Source organism: Schistosoma haematobium, chromosome 1 (genome assembly GCF_000699445.3).
Source record: "Schistosoma haematobium chromosome 1, whole genome shotgun sequence".
NCBI classification, from domain to species: domain Eukaryota; kingdom Metazoa; phylum Platyhelminthes; class Trematoda; order Strigeidida; family Schistosomatidae; genus Schistosoma; species Schistosoma haematobium.
Window position 1 is genome coordinate 12,366,716 of NC_067196.1, and position 15,870 is coordinate 12,382,585.

Here is a 15,870-nt window from a genome sequence, read left to right on the forward strand (position 1 = left end):
TGTCCTGGACAATCCTTTCCAGCTCCTTCTAGTTGTTATTCATCCTTTCCATATCTGCTTTTATTTCCCGACGTAATGTGTTCTTTGGCCTTCCTCTTTTTCGCTTCCCTTCAGGATTCCAAGTTAGGGCTTGCCTCGTGATGCAGTTTGACGATTTGCGTAATGTATGTCCTATCCATTTCCATCGCCTTTTCCTAATTTCCTCTTCAGCTGGAAGCTGGTTTGTTCTCTCCCACAGAAGGCTGTTGCTGATGGTATCCGGCCAACGGATGTTGAGTATCTTGCGTAGACAGCTATTTATAAATACTTGCACCTTCTTGATGATGGTCGTTGTAGTTCTCCACGTTTCAGCTCCGTACAGTAGGACTACCTTGACACTCGTATTGAAGATTCTCACTTTGATATTGGTTGAAAGTTGTTTTGAGTCCCATATGTTCTTCAATTGTAGGAATGCGGCCCTTGCTTTGCCGATCCTCGCCTTTACGTCTGCATCTGAGCCTCCTTGTTCATCGATGATGCTTCCCAGGTATGTAAAGGATTCTACATCTTCCAGAGTTTCGCCATCAAGAGTGGTTGGATTGCTGTTTTCCGCTTTGAATTTGAGGACCTTGGTTTTCCCCAATTTATATTACTGAGTTGAATATATCCAGAGTTGTTGATTTTACTATGATTCTCAAAGATCATAGTAACCATTAATATACACATTATTTTTCTTGTTCGCATTAATATCTACCTTTCATTCATTGATTCCGTTCTCTATTTATAATGATGAAATGTATTTCATTTGAAAATTATTCATTCATTTTCTCTACCAGCTTTTCTCTTTTTAATTTCCTTTAAATTCATTGAGTGAATTGATCACTTAGTAACTAGATATTTCTAAAGTAACTTTCTTTTAAATTCGGTTGCCAATTTGATTTTATATTAACTTTACTTTTTGTTAATGTTTTATTTAAATTCATTACTGAATTTATGAGTAGTATTTCTTTTTCTTAAGTACTATTTCTCTTATCAACTACTTATTTTCACTATTTCAGACAAGTTGATTAATTCATTATTAGTAGGTTGTAGATTATTCTTATAATTACTGTACACTAACTATTCAATATCGGTAACAATTTAAAATTATGTCTAAAAATTATTTTGTCAAAATCATTTGATTTTGACTGTTAAACGTGAAATGAATGGTGTCTTTTGAATTTATAATTCAGTGATTGAATTCAAAGAAAATATACATTAGTAAATCTTTTTTAAGTGATATCATGAATGGATGAGTGTTAGACCACTATTGAAAATCTGGAAGCACTGGACGGTCGTTTCGTCCCAGTGTGGGAATCCTCAGCAGTGCTCATCCACAATCCTGCTCAAGGGACTTGAACCCAGGACCTTCAGTCTCGTGCACGAACACTAAACCTCTAGACCACTGACCCGGCATCCAACGATAATAATGTCTAACTCCAACTAATCCACGAAGTTGGGCGACACATCCACCATTGTCATCAGTGAGTTACGATCTTACAACAGACCTGGTTGAACTCTACTAGTCAATATCGTCCAGTGCTTCCAGGTTTTCCATGGTGGTCTAGCTTCAATTGACTCATGATCTCAACTATTGAAATTACTATAATATCCACAAAACCCCTTTCGATATATTTGTTTTCCATACCCTAGAATGAATAGTTTAAAAGCAACAAATCTATAGTCATATTAAAAATTTATCGAGTTTTCTGTAGGTAAGACAAACACTGAATGGTTGACCAATAAAATCGATTAAAATGGATAAATGGGAATTCAGATTGACATAGAAACATTATTTTCAGACTTTATAAGAATAAAGCGAAATAACAATTGATCTGCTTGATTGTTTTTTGTTCTTTGTTTCATCCTTTAGAAATTTCTTTCATAAGGGAATGTTTTCATAAAGATTATTATTTGTGTATGTGTTTATGTTTGTGTCTCTACATATGTGCATGTATATTGCTAGCAATCTGGTATATTGATTGCATTTTAAGGTCGAACTGTGGATTTGTATCGTTCTTGGGAAATGTTTAGTCATATTTATTCATCACTTACTTTGGGATGTAAACTATAGGTCGAGTGCAATATACTACTAATCTGAATTACAGTGAGAATATATCTGTTCTGTCGGAAGGAACTTGGGCGACCATAGAAATGCCCTCGAGAAATATTCTATTTATAGTCAATAAGAAAACTGGTGTTAGGAATTTATCATTAATGCACTATTTACATGAAGTTTGTTATGGGCTTAACTGTTTTGTAATTGAATTATGTTCTTTAGAGGAACTTACAAAAACATTAGTATGATTCCAAATCATTCTTCCTTGTTAATATTTACATAGGCGTATACAATTTCCCTTTGTCATGACCGTACAGCTTCATTTTGCTAGTGTATGCCATAGTTATAACGTCTACGAAACGATATCAGTGAACTGTCATTTCTCAATGGTATTCAAATAAACAAAGACACGTTTACACTTTCCTGTCTTCTCTACACAAAGTTGTTGCAGGTTGAAAATACTTCTTAGAAATAAAAAACAAGGTTCGGTATGACATCGATGATACATGAGTTGGCTGAAGCGTTCGACTACTTTACTCCCTATTATCAGTCTAATAGATGGTGCAAATCAGTCTTGAAGCATCATTTTGCATTTAGAAGGAGACAAATGTAAAAAAGTGTGTGAATCGCTACTCAAAGATATCAGAAGACCCTCCCTTTGTATTCTAAGTCGAGAAGCTAACCACCTAGTGGGATATCAACCACTCAAAGGTTAGATGAGATTCTAAGGTCTCAACTAATGTTGTCTGTTGCCCTATTTGAAATAAGGTTCGGGCATTGAAGCAGGTCAATGAGATACTCAGCTATGCTGTTCAAAAAAGATGTCTGACACTGCACGACTGGCGTAACAAGAAGTTTTACTCTTCATTGAACGTTTAAAGATCTTCGTTTTTGATTGGTCGTAAAACCAAAGAGATATACGGTAAATCGACCAAACTTCAAACACCTCCCTTTATTAATATATGAGGCTTTTTAATAATCGCCGTTGTGATGGCAGCCCCTATTAATCCTCTCCCTTTTTTCGCTCACATACTTACGAATCGATACCTCAGCTACGATTGGATCACATTTGATTTATTTTACTGACATTAATTTTATGAGTTCTTTCTGAAAACGCGTTTAGTACCAGTTGTTTCTATGATTATGTTATACCTTGTGACCGCCGGTTAAAGAGCAGTGACTTATCGATCGGATCAATGACGCGTAAACACGTGTGAGCAGTGTAGAGTTCCGATTGGCCCTACTTTCCACCTAGCCCAGCCAGTTAAGTTCAGAACACCAGTCTCAGCCTCTGCAATATGAATCATTATATTTCAAAAATACTGAGTTTATATACCAATCATGCAGAACACATCGTACCATAAAATAGAAATTAACATTGTACAATATTTGGCCAACAGGAAAATGATACGTGAAATAAATATTGACCAACAGGGAAATGATGCCACTTCAAGTCCAAGGATAGCATTAGACTCAACAGGATAATCTTTGGTATATTTTTCTGAATATCCCAACAAATAAATATTAGTTTCTCGTTAAACAGAGAATGTCTAACACATATGACGAAATGTAAACACCCTATTGAATAGTAATAAGTGTAACTAATCAATTCCAAGTTTTATTTGACTGATACTCATTTTGATCTAACAAGCATCTATTAGGTTTAGTTTTTTTTCCATTGAATCATCTATATTATACACATTGATTCCTCTTATACTTTTTCACAGTATATTTGGCCATTACCATTTCCTTATCCAAAGAATTATGCATGGACTCCAATTATAATGTCTATTCATCCTTCTATAAATATGAAATCTCGTCATATTGAATATGAAAAATCACTTAAAATGGACTGTCAAAATGCAGGATTAAAATTTAGTCATAAATTTATGAATTTATCAAATTTCTATTATAATCATATTAAAAATAAATCTTTAATTAAGAATAAAGGAATTGATGAAAATTACAATGGAATTTATAATAATTTACAAGAGAATAAATTGAACTATTCTATGGAATTATTAGATGTTAATTATCCAAATGAATTTTTACAAGAAATTCATCATCTATACAAATTAACATTATCATCAGTATCATCACCAATGTCATCATCAGCATCACTGTCATCATCAAATGGAATATCATCGAAATTTATTAGATCTACATTTACAAATGAACAAGTGATTTGTCAATGTGATATTTTACAATCTGCAATTATTAATCGTCTACTTGAAATTCAATCTTGTCTTGTCTATGGTGATCAACTTACTTTGATGATGATTGAACAAATAATGTTTGATTTATTCGAGATACAATTACCCAATCAAAGTGTAAGTAATAAATGAATGAATGAATTAATTAATTGTGATTAATCAAATACAATTAGAATTTGTTTGACTTTAAACGAGTATGATAAATGACTAAAGTGAATGAGTTATGTCATGTTTATTAAGCCATTGAAATTATTAATGAATTTAGTCACACATTAATGAATTGTTAGTTTATAAACTCAGTGTAGTTTATTTAACAATGTATGTAAGTATGTAAATTATTTCTATTCTATATTGGATTTAATTTGAGATTAGTTTTAACTATAAACTACAAAGTATCAAATTAGGATGAACCTAGTATTTAGTGTTTGCTGGGTTTTATTATATTGTAGATAAGTTACTTTAGAGTACATATACTATATTATAGCCTCTGCCAGGGAAGTTCTACTCACTGACTTCTCACGGCATTACTATTGTTTACGAAATTGAGAGGATGAAAAACCAATGTCCGACACCTTTACCGGGTTGGTGGACACGGAGAGTCCACCTAGGGGAGTTGGAAAACCATGATTCCAAACCAATGGTGTACACACGCTTCAGTATCCTAAAGGAACAAATGGAGTATGAACCAATTATTGGTCACCGGTCACCATGAGACCGCATCTCCTTGCGTTGATCCACCGCCTTGTGGATCAGACCTTCAGGTCGAGGGCTCTGAGTGTGGCTCCCTAAGAAAGCCACCTGCTTCGGTTTGGGCACCCGGGCAATGTCACAGCCCTCAAACATATCAAATGAGATCTTTGTGGCGCATGTGTATTTGGTGCCTCCTTGTACCAATATCTATGCGTTAAAATAAATAAAATAAACATATATTACATTGCAATTATACCTTACTGATACAAAGAACAGAGGCGGATAAAACTGCACCAACCACTTCAGTAACTTTTAAGGTTTACAGTATTTAAATGGGTTGCTCATAAATGGATATGAGTGTGTTGTGCAGTTAACATTCAGAATCAATAGCTTGAATTAAATGTAAAATAAGAAACTTTATGAAAATATTTGCATCTGTAAAGAAACTAATGACTTCATAGATTTAATCAGGTTTCGAGATTACTGTACTTTGAGAATTTGTTATTAGTAGCACAGATGCCTTGTGGAGATTATTCACTAGGAACTAAATTCTGCACGCCATCTCAGGAGTTACAGTGAGGAGCAGTGACTAGTAGAGTATTGTAATGTCAGGTTTGAAGTAGTTAACAATCTCAAGCAATGAATAATAGTTGGGCAATATTGGAAACTGATTTAAGTTAAACATATACACAACTGGATTCCTGCTCAGTAGTGTCGAGGTTAAGCACGAGATACTGAAGATCCTGAGTTCGATTCCCGGTGGCGAGGACACTGAAGTGCGTTATTAGTTTTATAGTCAATGACAGAATGAAGTCAGTCGTAACGCGCCAAGATCAGAGTCAACAAGTTAAAATCTCAGTCATTTGTAGAGAAATCCCAATTACTCACTTTTACCTGAAATTTACTCTGGTGATCCTGTTTAAAAGAACTATAAAAGCTTCACGATTAAATCAACTAAGTCGGAGAATAGAACAACAAAGTAATCTAATAATATAACCGCCTAATTGATCAAAATAAGTGTTCAATCCATACTGTTTGACTTTGGACGTATATGTCAGTGAGAAAATCTGTGATCAAGTGTCAAACATGAGACTACAAAATCCTCAATGAATATTTAACTCTGCTAGTTGTAATCGATAAGAAAATATGATGCTTTCTATATAATCACTAGTATCTTTCGCTACTCGGACACGAGAATTAATTTAGGTGGTTATCGTATTAAGAATTATCCCCAGTGACACATTTCTCTGAATTCTTTTTACGCAATCTTTTTAAACATTCGCCTACTTTGATACAATGTATTCATTCTACTTATTGGTTTTTACCAGTTGTATTTTCAACTAATAATACACAGCGAAAATAGTTTTTCAATTTTCTGAATTTTCAAGTACGACTCACTTCCCCATTGATTTCTTGTATGATAAAGATTGACCTATTTAGTTAAAACCTTGAACCGTTTAACCCTGTTATACAGACTATTACTTACTTATACAGAATGAATTGCCTGCGTGACTGATATGATGAACAATATCTTGTTGTATGAGATAATGAATACCAATGACCGATGGATAAATTAGGTTCCCAATGATTGTTTATTAATATACAGTTAATTTATAAAACTGAATAATTCGACAATATTTGTAATTTTTTAGTTCATGAGTCAACCTGGACGCATTGGACGGCAGTTTCGTCCTAGTATGAGACTTCTCAGCAGTGACCAGTGAAGTTCAACCGGGTCTGTTGTGATATAGTAACTCACTGAAGACAATGGTGGACGGTGGCTCAATTTCGTGGATTAGTTGAAGTTAAACATTAACATCGTCGGATGCCGGTTCAGTGGCCTAGAGTTTAGGCGTTTGCGCGCGAGACTGATAGATCCTGGTTTCAAATCTCGCGAGGCGGGGTCGTGGATACACACTGCTGAGGAGTTCCATACGAGGATGAAATGGCCGTCGAGTGCTTTCAGGTTTTCCATGGTGGTCTAGCTTCAAATGACTCATGAATTCAACCATTAACTTACCAAAATTTTCATAAAACCTCTTCTGATAATATTTGTAATTAACATACAGAATAATCAGAGTAAAACAATTTATCTTTTACTGGTTAAAAGGATGGTAGAAAAGTATCGTATTTTCCCTAAAATTTCAAAGGGTTATATATTATAATTTTCATTTAATAGACGTATGTAAATGTATAAGTCAAATAGTTAATACTTGTTTGCTAATGTTATACTGACGTGGTTTTTGTTATCTCGTGTCAAATATCACATGAAAAATTGCCAATCAGAGCATTGACTTACATTATATTTTCCCTGTGCTAAAACAAGAATGCGTTAACTAGCATGAGCAGCTTAGAACCAACTCTGATTTCTTATTGGTCATCTGTATAGTAATTTCTCGCCTGTTTCAACCCGTTCAGTCCAGGACTCAAATATCAGTCTCCGCTGTTTGAATCGTATATTTCAGATATATTTGGTTTATATACAAGCAAACCAAACCGCATCACACCATAAAATCAAAAATAATAATTATACAAAATTAAGCCAAAAGTGGTTTTAAGTGTAGGATACTGTAACTGATAAAATGGGAATGAGTTAAGAATGATAATTCATATCACAGTAGCCAATAATTCAAATGAAAGCTTATGATAAAGGAAATATGAATATACACATAATCTAGTTACTTAATAATTATCCAATAAGAATATATGTAGTAATATTCCATAAATAATTCCTAGCAGTTACTGTTCATTTATTCTTCATTCGGATGTAACCGATTTGCTAGATTAAAGATGAAATATTCACCAGATTGTAGTCAATGGGATAATTATTGAGATTGTATATTTGCGGAATTCTTGTGAGGAGCCGTAACTATCGGAGTTCAACCATTTTGGGGCGTCAGATAAATATCACCAATGAACATAAATGATAGCTACATAATATCATAAATTGACTGAACTTACTGGTGTAAACTATTTGGGTGCTAACTTAATGGTCTAGAGGTTATTTAAAGCTCTCTGAGATATTTAGTTAGTTTGGATTTCATTCCTTATTTATTCTTTATTATAACCTTGGATATAGATGTAAACTGTTGAGTGGCCACAAGCTACGAGTAAATAACTATTGATCGCTTCCTGATTTTCAAATGTTCCCTAGTTGATGTCAGTTTGTATTGAGGTTTATTTAATCTTAAATAAAGTGATTTTTGGCATCCATCAAAGATTGGCCATAGTTGGTGTACGGTTTACCATTGAAAATCAAGGAGTCACAAAAAGCTATTTCGGAGAGTTCTTATATATTTACATTGATACAATCGTCCCTGAAGACACTGGTTGATAATCATGCTTCATCATGAATCGATCGAAATTCCAGATGTTTATCAGTCAACACAAAACCAATGATTTAATGATTAAGCACTCGTCACAGAGCTCGAAGATCATGGATGCGATCTCTAGTTGGGTCGTCGGTGCACATTCCGAAAGGTTTTCTCAATAGGACAAACCCCTCCTTAACTTTTAATAATATCCTAAATGGCATCAGTACGTAAAGATTATTGTATTTTTCTCAGTTTTATAGAATATATACATTGGTTAAGTATAAAATTCATCACAATAGTATAATTGATATAGTTATCATATATATTTTCTATTGAACCTTATAGATTCTAGAAGGGGATTCAAAATCTCATAAATTATGGATGAATATTTATTCTGATTGTATGAAATATTTACGGAATGGTTTTACAAAATCTTTATGTGCTTTACTTACAAGTGATTCAAAATCAAATGCACTTAATAATTTACAATTTGTCAATGAATTTGACATTCCAGGCAGCCCAAGTTTCAGTAAACGTTGGCAAAAGAAACTACAAATAGACAAGTTAGAACAACATACATCAGAATCAGAGAAACAATTTCCATTCTTTATACACTTGATTGTAAGTTTGTTAGATAGAGTTTTATGTTTTACATTCCCAATTAACTGTTACAACTTGTGACCGCCGATTAGAGAGAAGTGAATTATCGATCGGAACAAGGACGCGTAAAACACGTGCGAGCAACCTAGAATCCTGATTGGCCCCGCTTTCCGCCTAGTCCAGCCAGTTAAGTCCAGAACACCAGTCTCAGTCTCTGCAATATTAATCATTATATTTCAAACATACTGAGTTTATATACTAATCAAACAGACCACATCGTACCATAAAATATGAAACAACACTTGTACAAAAATTAGCTAGATGTGGCTGTGAATGAGGGAGGTAGTAATTAATATACTGGGTATAACTCAAGAATGGTAAAACGTATAATAATAGTTTATGGGTCAAAATAAAGCTTATAATAAGAGGAATATGAATACGTATAGTTTAGTTACTTAATAATTATAAAATAGAAATATACGTTTAGTATTGGTCCATCAATAAATCCCAAAAGTTACCATTCGTTATTCTTGTCGGGACATAACATTAACAAATGAAATTTACACTATTATTATTATTATTATTATTATTATTATTATTATTATTATTAATGGCTTTATTCAATATTATATTTAAAGTACAATATAGAATTCTCAGCACAAAGTATTTCAACAAGCTTCCGTTTCTTATTTCTTGATCGATCCTGACAATAAATATTTGAGTGGTCGCTAGTTAGATATTACCAATTAGGGAATCGATATCTAAATAAGGTGTATTCTTTTCAATACATATTGTCAGCCACCACGATTTCTGTAATTGGGCTCTTTTATAACTTGTACAGCGAAATGTCGTAAACGTTTCACAAACTCATCTGAATAGGTTATACAAATTATTGACATAATGATCTGTTAGAATAAACAAAAATCAGATAACTTGAAAATTGTAGATGGCAGGAACAAGCAGCCCAGATATTCAAGCAGGCCGCCTCATATATTGCGATGGTTCATTCTTCGTACAGTATCTCTAAGATGTGTTGAATATTGTAGCTAGTCTATTTTCCTGCTCAGATATATAAATGCATATACATATATATGTCATTGGAACACAGAAGAGTAGTTAGTGTTATATCGTCTAGTCCTTAATGCAGATTGAATTCAGTTTATCAGGTTTTAATGTATCTAGGTGCTTTACATAGGTTTGATTTTCACGGGGAATCTCGGTTTCATAAAAATTAGATATAAGTCTTGTTGATGAGTCTCAACTTGGAGCGAAGGCAGAAACTAGAGCTTTCTTCTGATAACTTATCACTTGATATATCTATCTATCTAAAGAAGATTAAATAACTATTCATCGATAACCTGGTGAGTTCGCCGATCAATGTTCATCAATCAATTAATATCTGCATTCAATCTACTTTTATCATATTCAGACCATGAAAATCTGAGTAATAACTGTACTAAGATGCTATGCTTAAAAAAGTAGTCATGCATCCTTTTGGTGAAGTAATTTATCGATTATATATTAATAGCAGTGTACAGTTCAAGTTTTAAACTTTTCTAAATGTCACTCAACTACTTTGTGTAAACTTTGTATTTATTGACAATTCAGAGTGACATATCTGTATACTTGTTCACAATGCCACAATGTTTATACTACTCTTTTATTCTCCATTTAGATTTTATACAATTTATATGATACATGGCAGAGTATTGTCAAGATTGCCGGAACAATTATAACTTCTAAAGAATCCACTGTATATAATCCTGTACTTCTACAATGGATATTAACTACACGTCCTAAATTTGTTGAAGCTATCCTAGCTTATCCAATAATTCAATTATCACATAATTATCAATGTAGTCAGTGTTTATGTAAATCAATACTTGATACCTTCTTATCTATCGATGAAGTCCAATTGAATAATTTATTTAGAGAGTTTTCAAGTCAATACGGTTGTATTGATTATTTACTTTTAGAGTCTGTGCATAATCTAAATGATCGGATCACATTGTGTATACAGAAAATTGATGCCTATCATTTACAGTTGAGAAATGTGAGTAGTTTCATTCTTAGACCTTTTTTTAATTAAAAAATAGTTCTTTTTATCTCATGAAGTTTTTTATTCAACAGACACTAGAAACTTAATTTCAACACACCACTGTATATTTAGGTTGATATCACTTAGGTTTTTCAATCACATAGTTATGTAATTAAACGATAAAAAGCAGTCTGTTGAGAAAAAGGAAGATTCTTTATTTCTTTCAATTACCTTTTTCCGAACAATGACCAAATTACCAGTTTAACGTTTGTGGAGATTGTTAAGTGGTCCAGTAGGTTAAGCGTTCGCGTGCGAGACTGAAGGCCCTGGGTTCGAATCCCCCGAGAGGGATCGTGGATGCGCACTGCTGAGGAGTCTCACAATAGGACGAAACGGCCGTCCAGTGCTTCCAGGTTTCCAAAGGTGGTCTAACATCAATCGGCTCATGATCTCAATCAATAACCAAATTATTCTTTCCATTGACTTGTTACTTTGTTGAATAGTCAATGTAATTTTAACATGGAATTTTCAAGGTGTAAATATCTTCCAAACTCATCGTTTTAAACTGTATAATCTTTTCTACAGGCCATATAATGATATTTTCATTATTTGAAGTATACTATCCCCTAAAACGAATGATAACCTAATATTCTCGTATTACATTATGAAGAATATGTTTAGCATATAGAGATGCTATCGCTAACTAAATTACATTGGATTAAGTACACTAGCTGTTCATTATTTGATAAATAGTTTCATGTTTTCTATGTTCTAACATCTAACAATATTTGTCTTTCAGATATATTAATTAACGTCTGACAAATCCTGAACTGACTGAAGCTGAATACTGCCCCAATGTTCTAGAGGTTAGGCATTCACGCATGAGACTAAAGGTTTTGGGTTCTATCCCTGGGTGCGGTGTCTTGGTTACACACTCCAGAGGAGTTCAGTGATTCTAGGTTTCCATTGATTGTCTAATTAAGATCAATTTAGGCGTCAAACTTTGAGAATCCTGATAGGCCTAAGATGTATCTATCCACGATTTTCTACCGTTTACTTTCAATTATTTAGTACCAAATAAAATTTAACGATGATATTCAGATTAATTAGATTAGACGACTTTATTACAAAAAAAGATTGATTTTCCAAAGGGTAGATTTGTATATATTTGAATGAGCATTTGTACATTTTATTCGGTAGCCCAGTATACTTTCTTGTCCACTCTTGTATCCTCGCTCAAGTAGTCAAGTGGTAGATTAATGTGTAGCATATCGTGTATCAGTATCAGATTTCGGACACCGTCCATCATAACAGGTTTACAGAACTAAATAAGCATTTCGGACTGAATAATTTATAACATTAATCAATCACTCAGTAAAAATATATGACGTAGAATCTGGCATACCTGTGTATCGTTTCAGTTTGCCACACCAAGTTAACATAGTAAGATGAAATCACTTAACAAAATCTCAAAGTAGTATGAAGTAGAAATAGTACCAGTAATAGTCTTAAAAAAGTCTATGTATAGAAAGAGAAAAAAAGGTTTAAGAGGACTTCAGGTCGTAGGATTTAAGCGAAGAGAAGGAGTAACATTAATTACAATTTAGTGGCTATTGGTTTGTATACATTCATTAGTAAATTACAAGGTTGCTTTCGTTTCGCTGAGACATGGATTAAAATTCAGGAACTCATTAAGTCCCCTGAATGCAATGAAGTCCCCGTAAGATTTTATAATATTAAAGATTCACATTGTGTAAATTAAAACAACAAATATAAGCGAACAATATTGTTTTCAATTAGATCGTCATCAGGTTTTACGTTAATATATATGAATATTCATATGAAATTTTTTTAAACCAATCAAGGAAATTTATGAAGTTAATGATCACAATGAAATAGATTGTACGACTACTCATAATAGGTAAAAAGTACTAAGTACAAATGAACATGGGATAATTATTATTCAGACCATGTTCACTGATTTCTTGGCAAATCATCCCCTAGAACTGCGTGGAATAGTTTGCAGGTTATCATGTATTCATAACTCATTTTCACTACTCGTTCATTTGATGCATATAAGGATAGTTGGTACACTTGTAATCTGATAAAGATTAGTTATTGGTAGATTGTAAGGTGGAAGTTGTTGGAAGGAAACCCTACTTGACCTAGGTATTGCATTATTTGGCTCCCATCAACAAGGTATATCTGTATTCGTGGGGGAACTGATAATCTTCAGAGAATTCGACACCTTGTCAACCAGCTTTACAGTCAGAGACTTCACTACTATTCGGGTGGCGGCTGGCCTCTTGTAACACTGAGATGTATTCACAATTGATTGATCACTAAGTAGTAACCAATGTTGTGTATATTAATTCAGTTTTTAGTTCTTATCGAATTCTATCGATCAAGTTTAGATGAAAATCTCGTATATATGTAACTTTTTCGTTTATTTGTACTTTCATACAATTAGATCGCGAAATTGAAGCTTCCTAATGGTCAAGATACAGAACTCACCAATAATCTATTGAAAAATTTTGATCATGTGAATTTGGCTGATTCAAATACTTTAACTTTACGTCATGCTTTATCTCATTGGAGTGGAGTTCTCATTAAGAAACTTGCCAATGGTCATAATTTTAAACGACGTTTAACTTATTGCTCAGATAAACTAAACTCTTTACTGCTCAATCTAAAATCTGCTAAAACAATGGAAACAGACGATTATGTAGAGATTGAGGTAACTAAAACAATTAAACTTTTTGGAGGAATTCAGTTTACTATTTCATTGTGATGATGGTTTAAATGAGCAAAATTTGAATGTATCGAACACACTAAAATGTCTGACCAGTGTTATCAGTGTGCAAAGTTTCATTCAATGGTGATTAAGTTGAATCTATTATCCAGGATTCTGTAGAAATCGGAATGATACTAACAAATACCTTGAGTATTCATAATCTTCACTGCTAGTCATATTATGTTTGTTTTGTAATGTTTGAGTATTTTACTCTTGTAATACTGTATTTCTATCTAGTTTCTAGATATTTTTATTCCCTCTGACTATATGCAAGTTAAAACAACGAGATAAATCAGGAGTTGATTTTAACTAGAAAACCATTGAAAACCTGCAGACATTGGACATCCGTTTCTTCTTAGCATGGAGCTTTTGATAAGCGCTCATCCACGGCTCTGCCACAGGAAATCAAGGTGAATCATGTAAACCATCGGGTGCCAGCTCAGTGTTTTAGAGATTAAGCGTTCTCGTTCGAGGCTGAAGGTTCTGTGTTTCATTTCCTGTACTGGATTCATGGATGCTAAAGCGTCGTATACTGGTTATTACTGTTGATCTATCTGAAGTCATTTTATGATTCCAACTATGGAATTTCTACAAAACTCTATAATCAGATAGAGCCAGTTGTCAGCAACTGAGGTTGATTGCATATGTGTCACATAATCCCAACCAATGCCTATCTGGATGAGCCATGTTGGATACAATGAGAATAGGTTAAAAGAAAACTGGAAGAGGAAACCGTAGTGTGACATGAGTTCATGAAATCATTCACTGTTGATCATCTGAGTCATGTTGGTAGGTTCAGACTAATTTTGTCAGGGTCTCCAAAATAACAGCGATTAGTAATTGCAGACGCTGAGTAGCATAGTTCAGAATCTATCACAATGGCAGAGATGCATCAATTCTTCGTATCTCTATCTAAATCTTGAGTTCTACTATTCATTTATGTACAATTTCTCATTCCTTCTTGAACCATCTCAATGTTTAATCCTTTACTCTGTATGACTACTACAGCAATGATTTTGGTTTATTTGCTTTTTATCATGTTAGTCTAATCTCTTGTATTGATCTGTTATGACAATCTGTTCTGGAACGCATTTGAGTCACACTCTTTACTGATTATGATTGACTGACTTTTAACAATACAATTGATTCATTTATTACTTTAAACTGTTCATCACTCAAGATTTAGACCAACAATTCATTCAAAAGCATAAGATTTTTTAAATATCACTATAAGACAATACGATTGATAATATATGACGGTGGTCGGAGATAGTTAACAGCAAATTCTAAACCTAGGTTTCGTGCTACTTGGCACTTGTCAGCAAGGTGTACCTATAATCTTGAGGGGACTGATGCTCCCTAACGGATTCGATCCCGTGTCACCCAACCTAACAGTAAGAGATGTTACCACTGAGCTATCCGAGCTGCGGCTAACATCCCATAGGGTCGAATCCTATCGACCACGTTGCAATGTGGCTACCAGTCTAGGTGACTCGACATTGAGTGCACTATATTGAGATAAGATGATGACAGGGTTTCCTGTTGACTAACTCCAACCACCATCTTATCTCAACATAGTGCACTGAATGTCGAGTCACTTAGACTAGTGGCCACATTGCAACTTGATCGACAGGATTCGATCTGCACTAGGAAGTACATAACACTGATCACCACCACCCAGTGATCGATCAATTGCACATACGATTGATGATAGTTAATGAAAAAAAAAGAAAATCATTGATCATTCATTTAGTTACATCATAGAATAAACGTAGATCTGATACTTGATAACATAATTTTTAGTTTTCTTTGACCGCTGATTAGAGGGCAGTGAATTATCAACCGGACCAAGGACGCGTAAACACATGCGAGCAGCCTAGAGTCCTGATTGATCCTGCTTTCCACCTAGCCCAGTCAGTTAAGTCCAGAACACCAGTCTCAGCCTCTGCGATATGAATCACTATATTTCAAACATACTGAGTTTATATACTAATCAAACAGACCAAAAAGTAGCATAAAATATGAAGCAACATTTGTACAAGAATTAGCCAGATGTGGCTGTGAATGGAGGAGTCAGTGACTAATATAGACAGGGCATAATTCAAGAATGGTAAAACGTATAATAATGGTTCATAAATCAAAAT

The 15,870-nt window shown here is 33.8% G+C and overlaps 1 protein-coding gene across 1 annotated transcript in view; it reads left to right on the forward strand.

The window, feature by feature from the left end:
• Window positions 1–15,870, forward strand: part of MS3_00002665 (uncharacterized protein) — a 135,435-nt gene that overhangs the window by 91,706 nt on the left and 27,859 nt on the right. Inside the window, exons 13-16 of the mRNA XM_051210270.1 lie at window positions 3,805–4,407; window positions 8,640–8,915; window positions 10,570–10,947; window positions 13,403–13,669. Of these exons, the coding sequence (XP_051073155.1) occupies window positions 3,805–4,407; window positions 8,640–8,915; window positions 10,570–10,947; window positions 13,403–13,669 (1,524 nt within the window). The remainder of the gene's footprint in view (window positions 1–3,804; window positions 4,408–8,639; window positions 8,916–10,569; window positions 10,948–13,402; window positions 13,670–15,870) is intronic.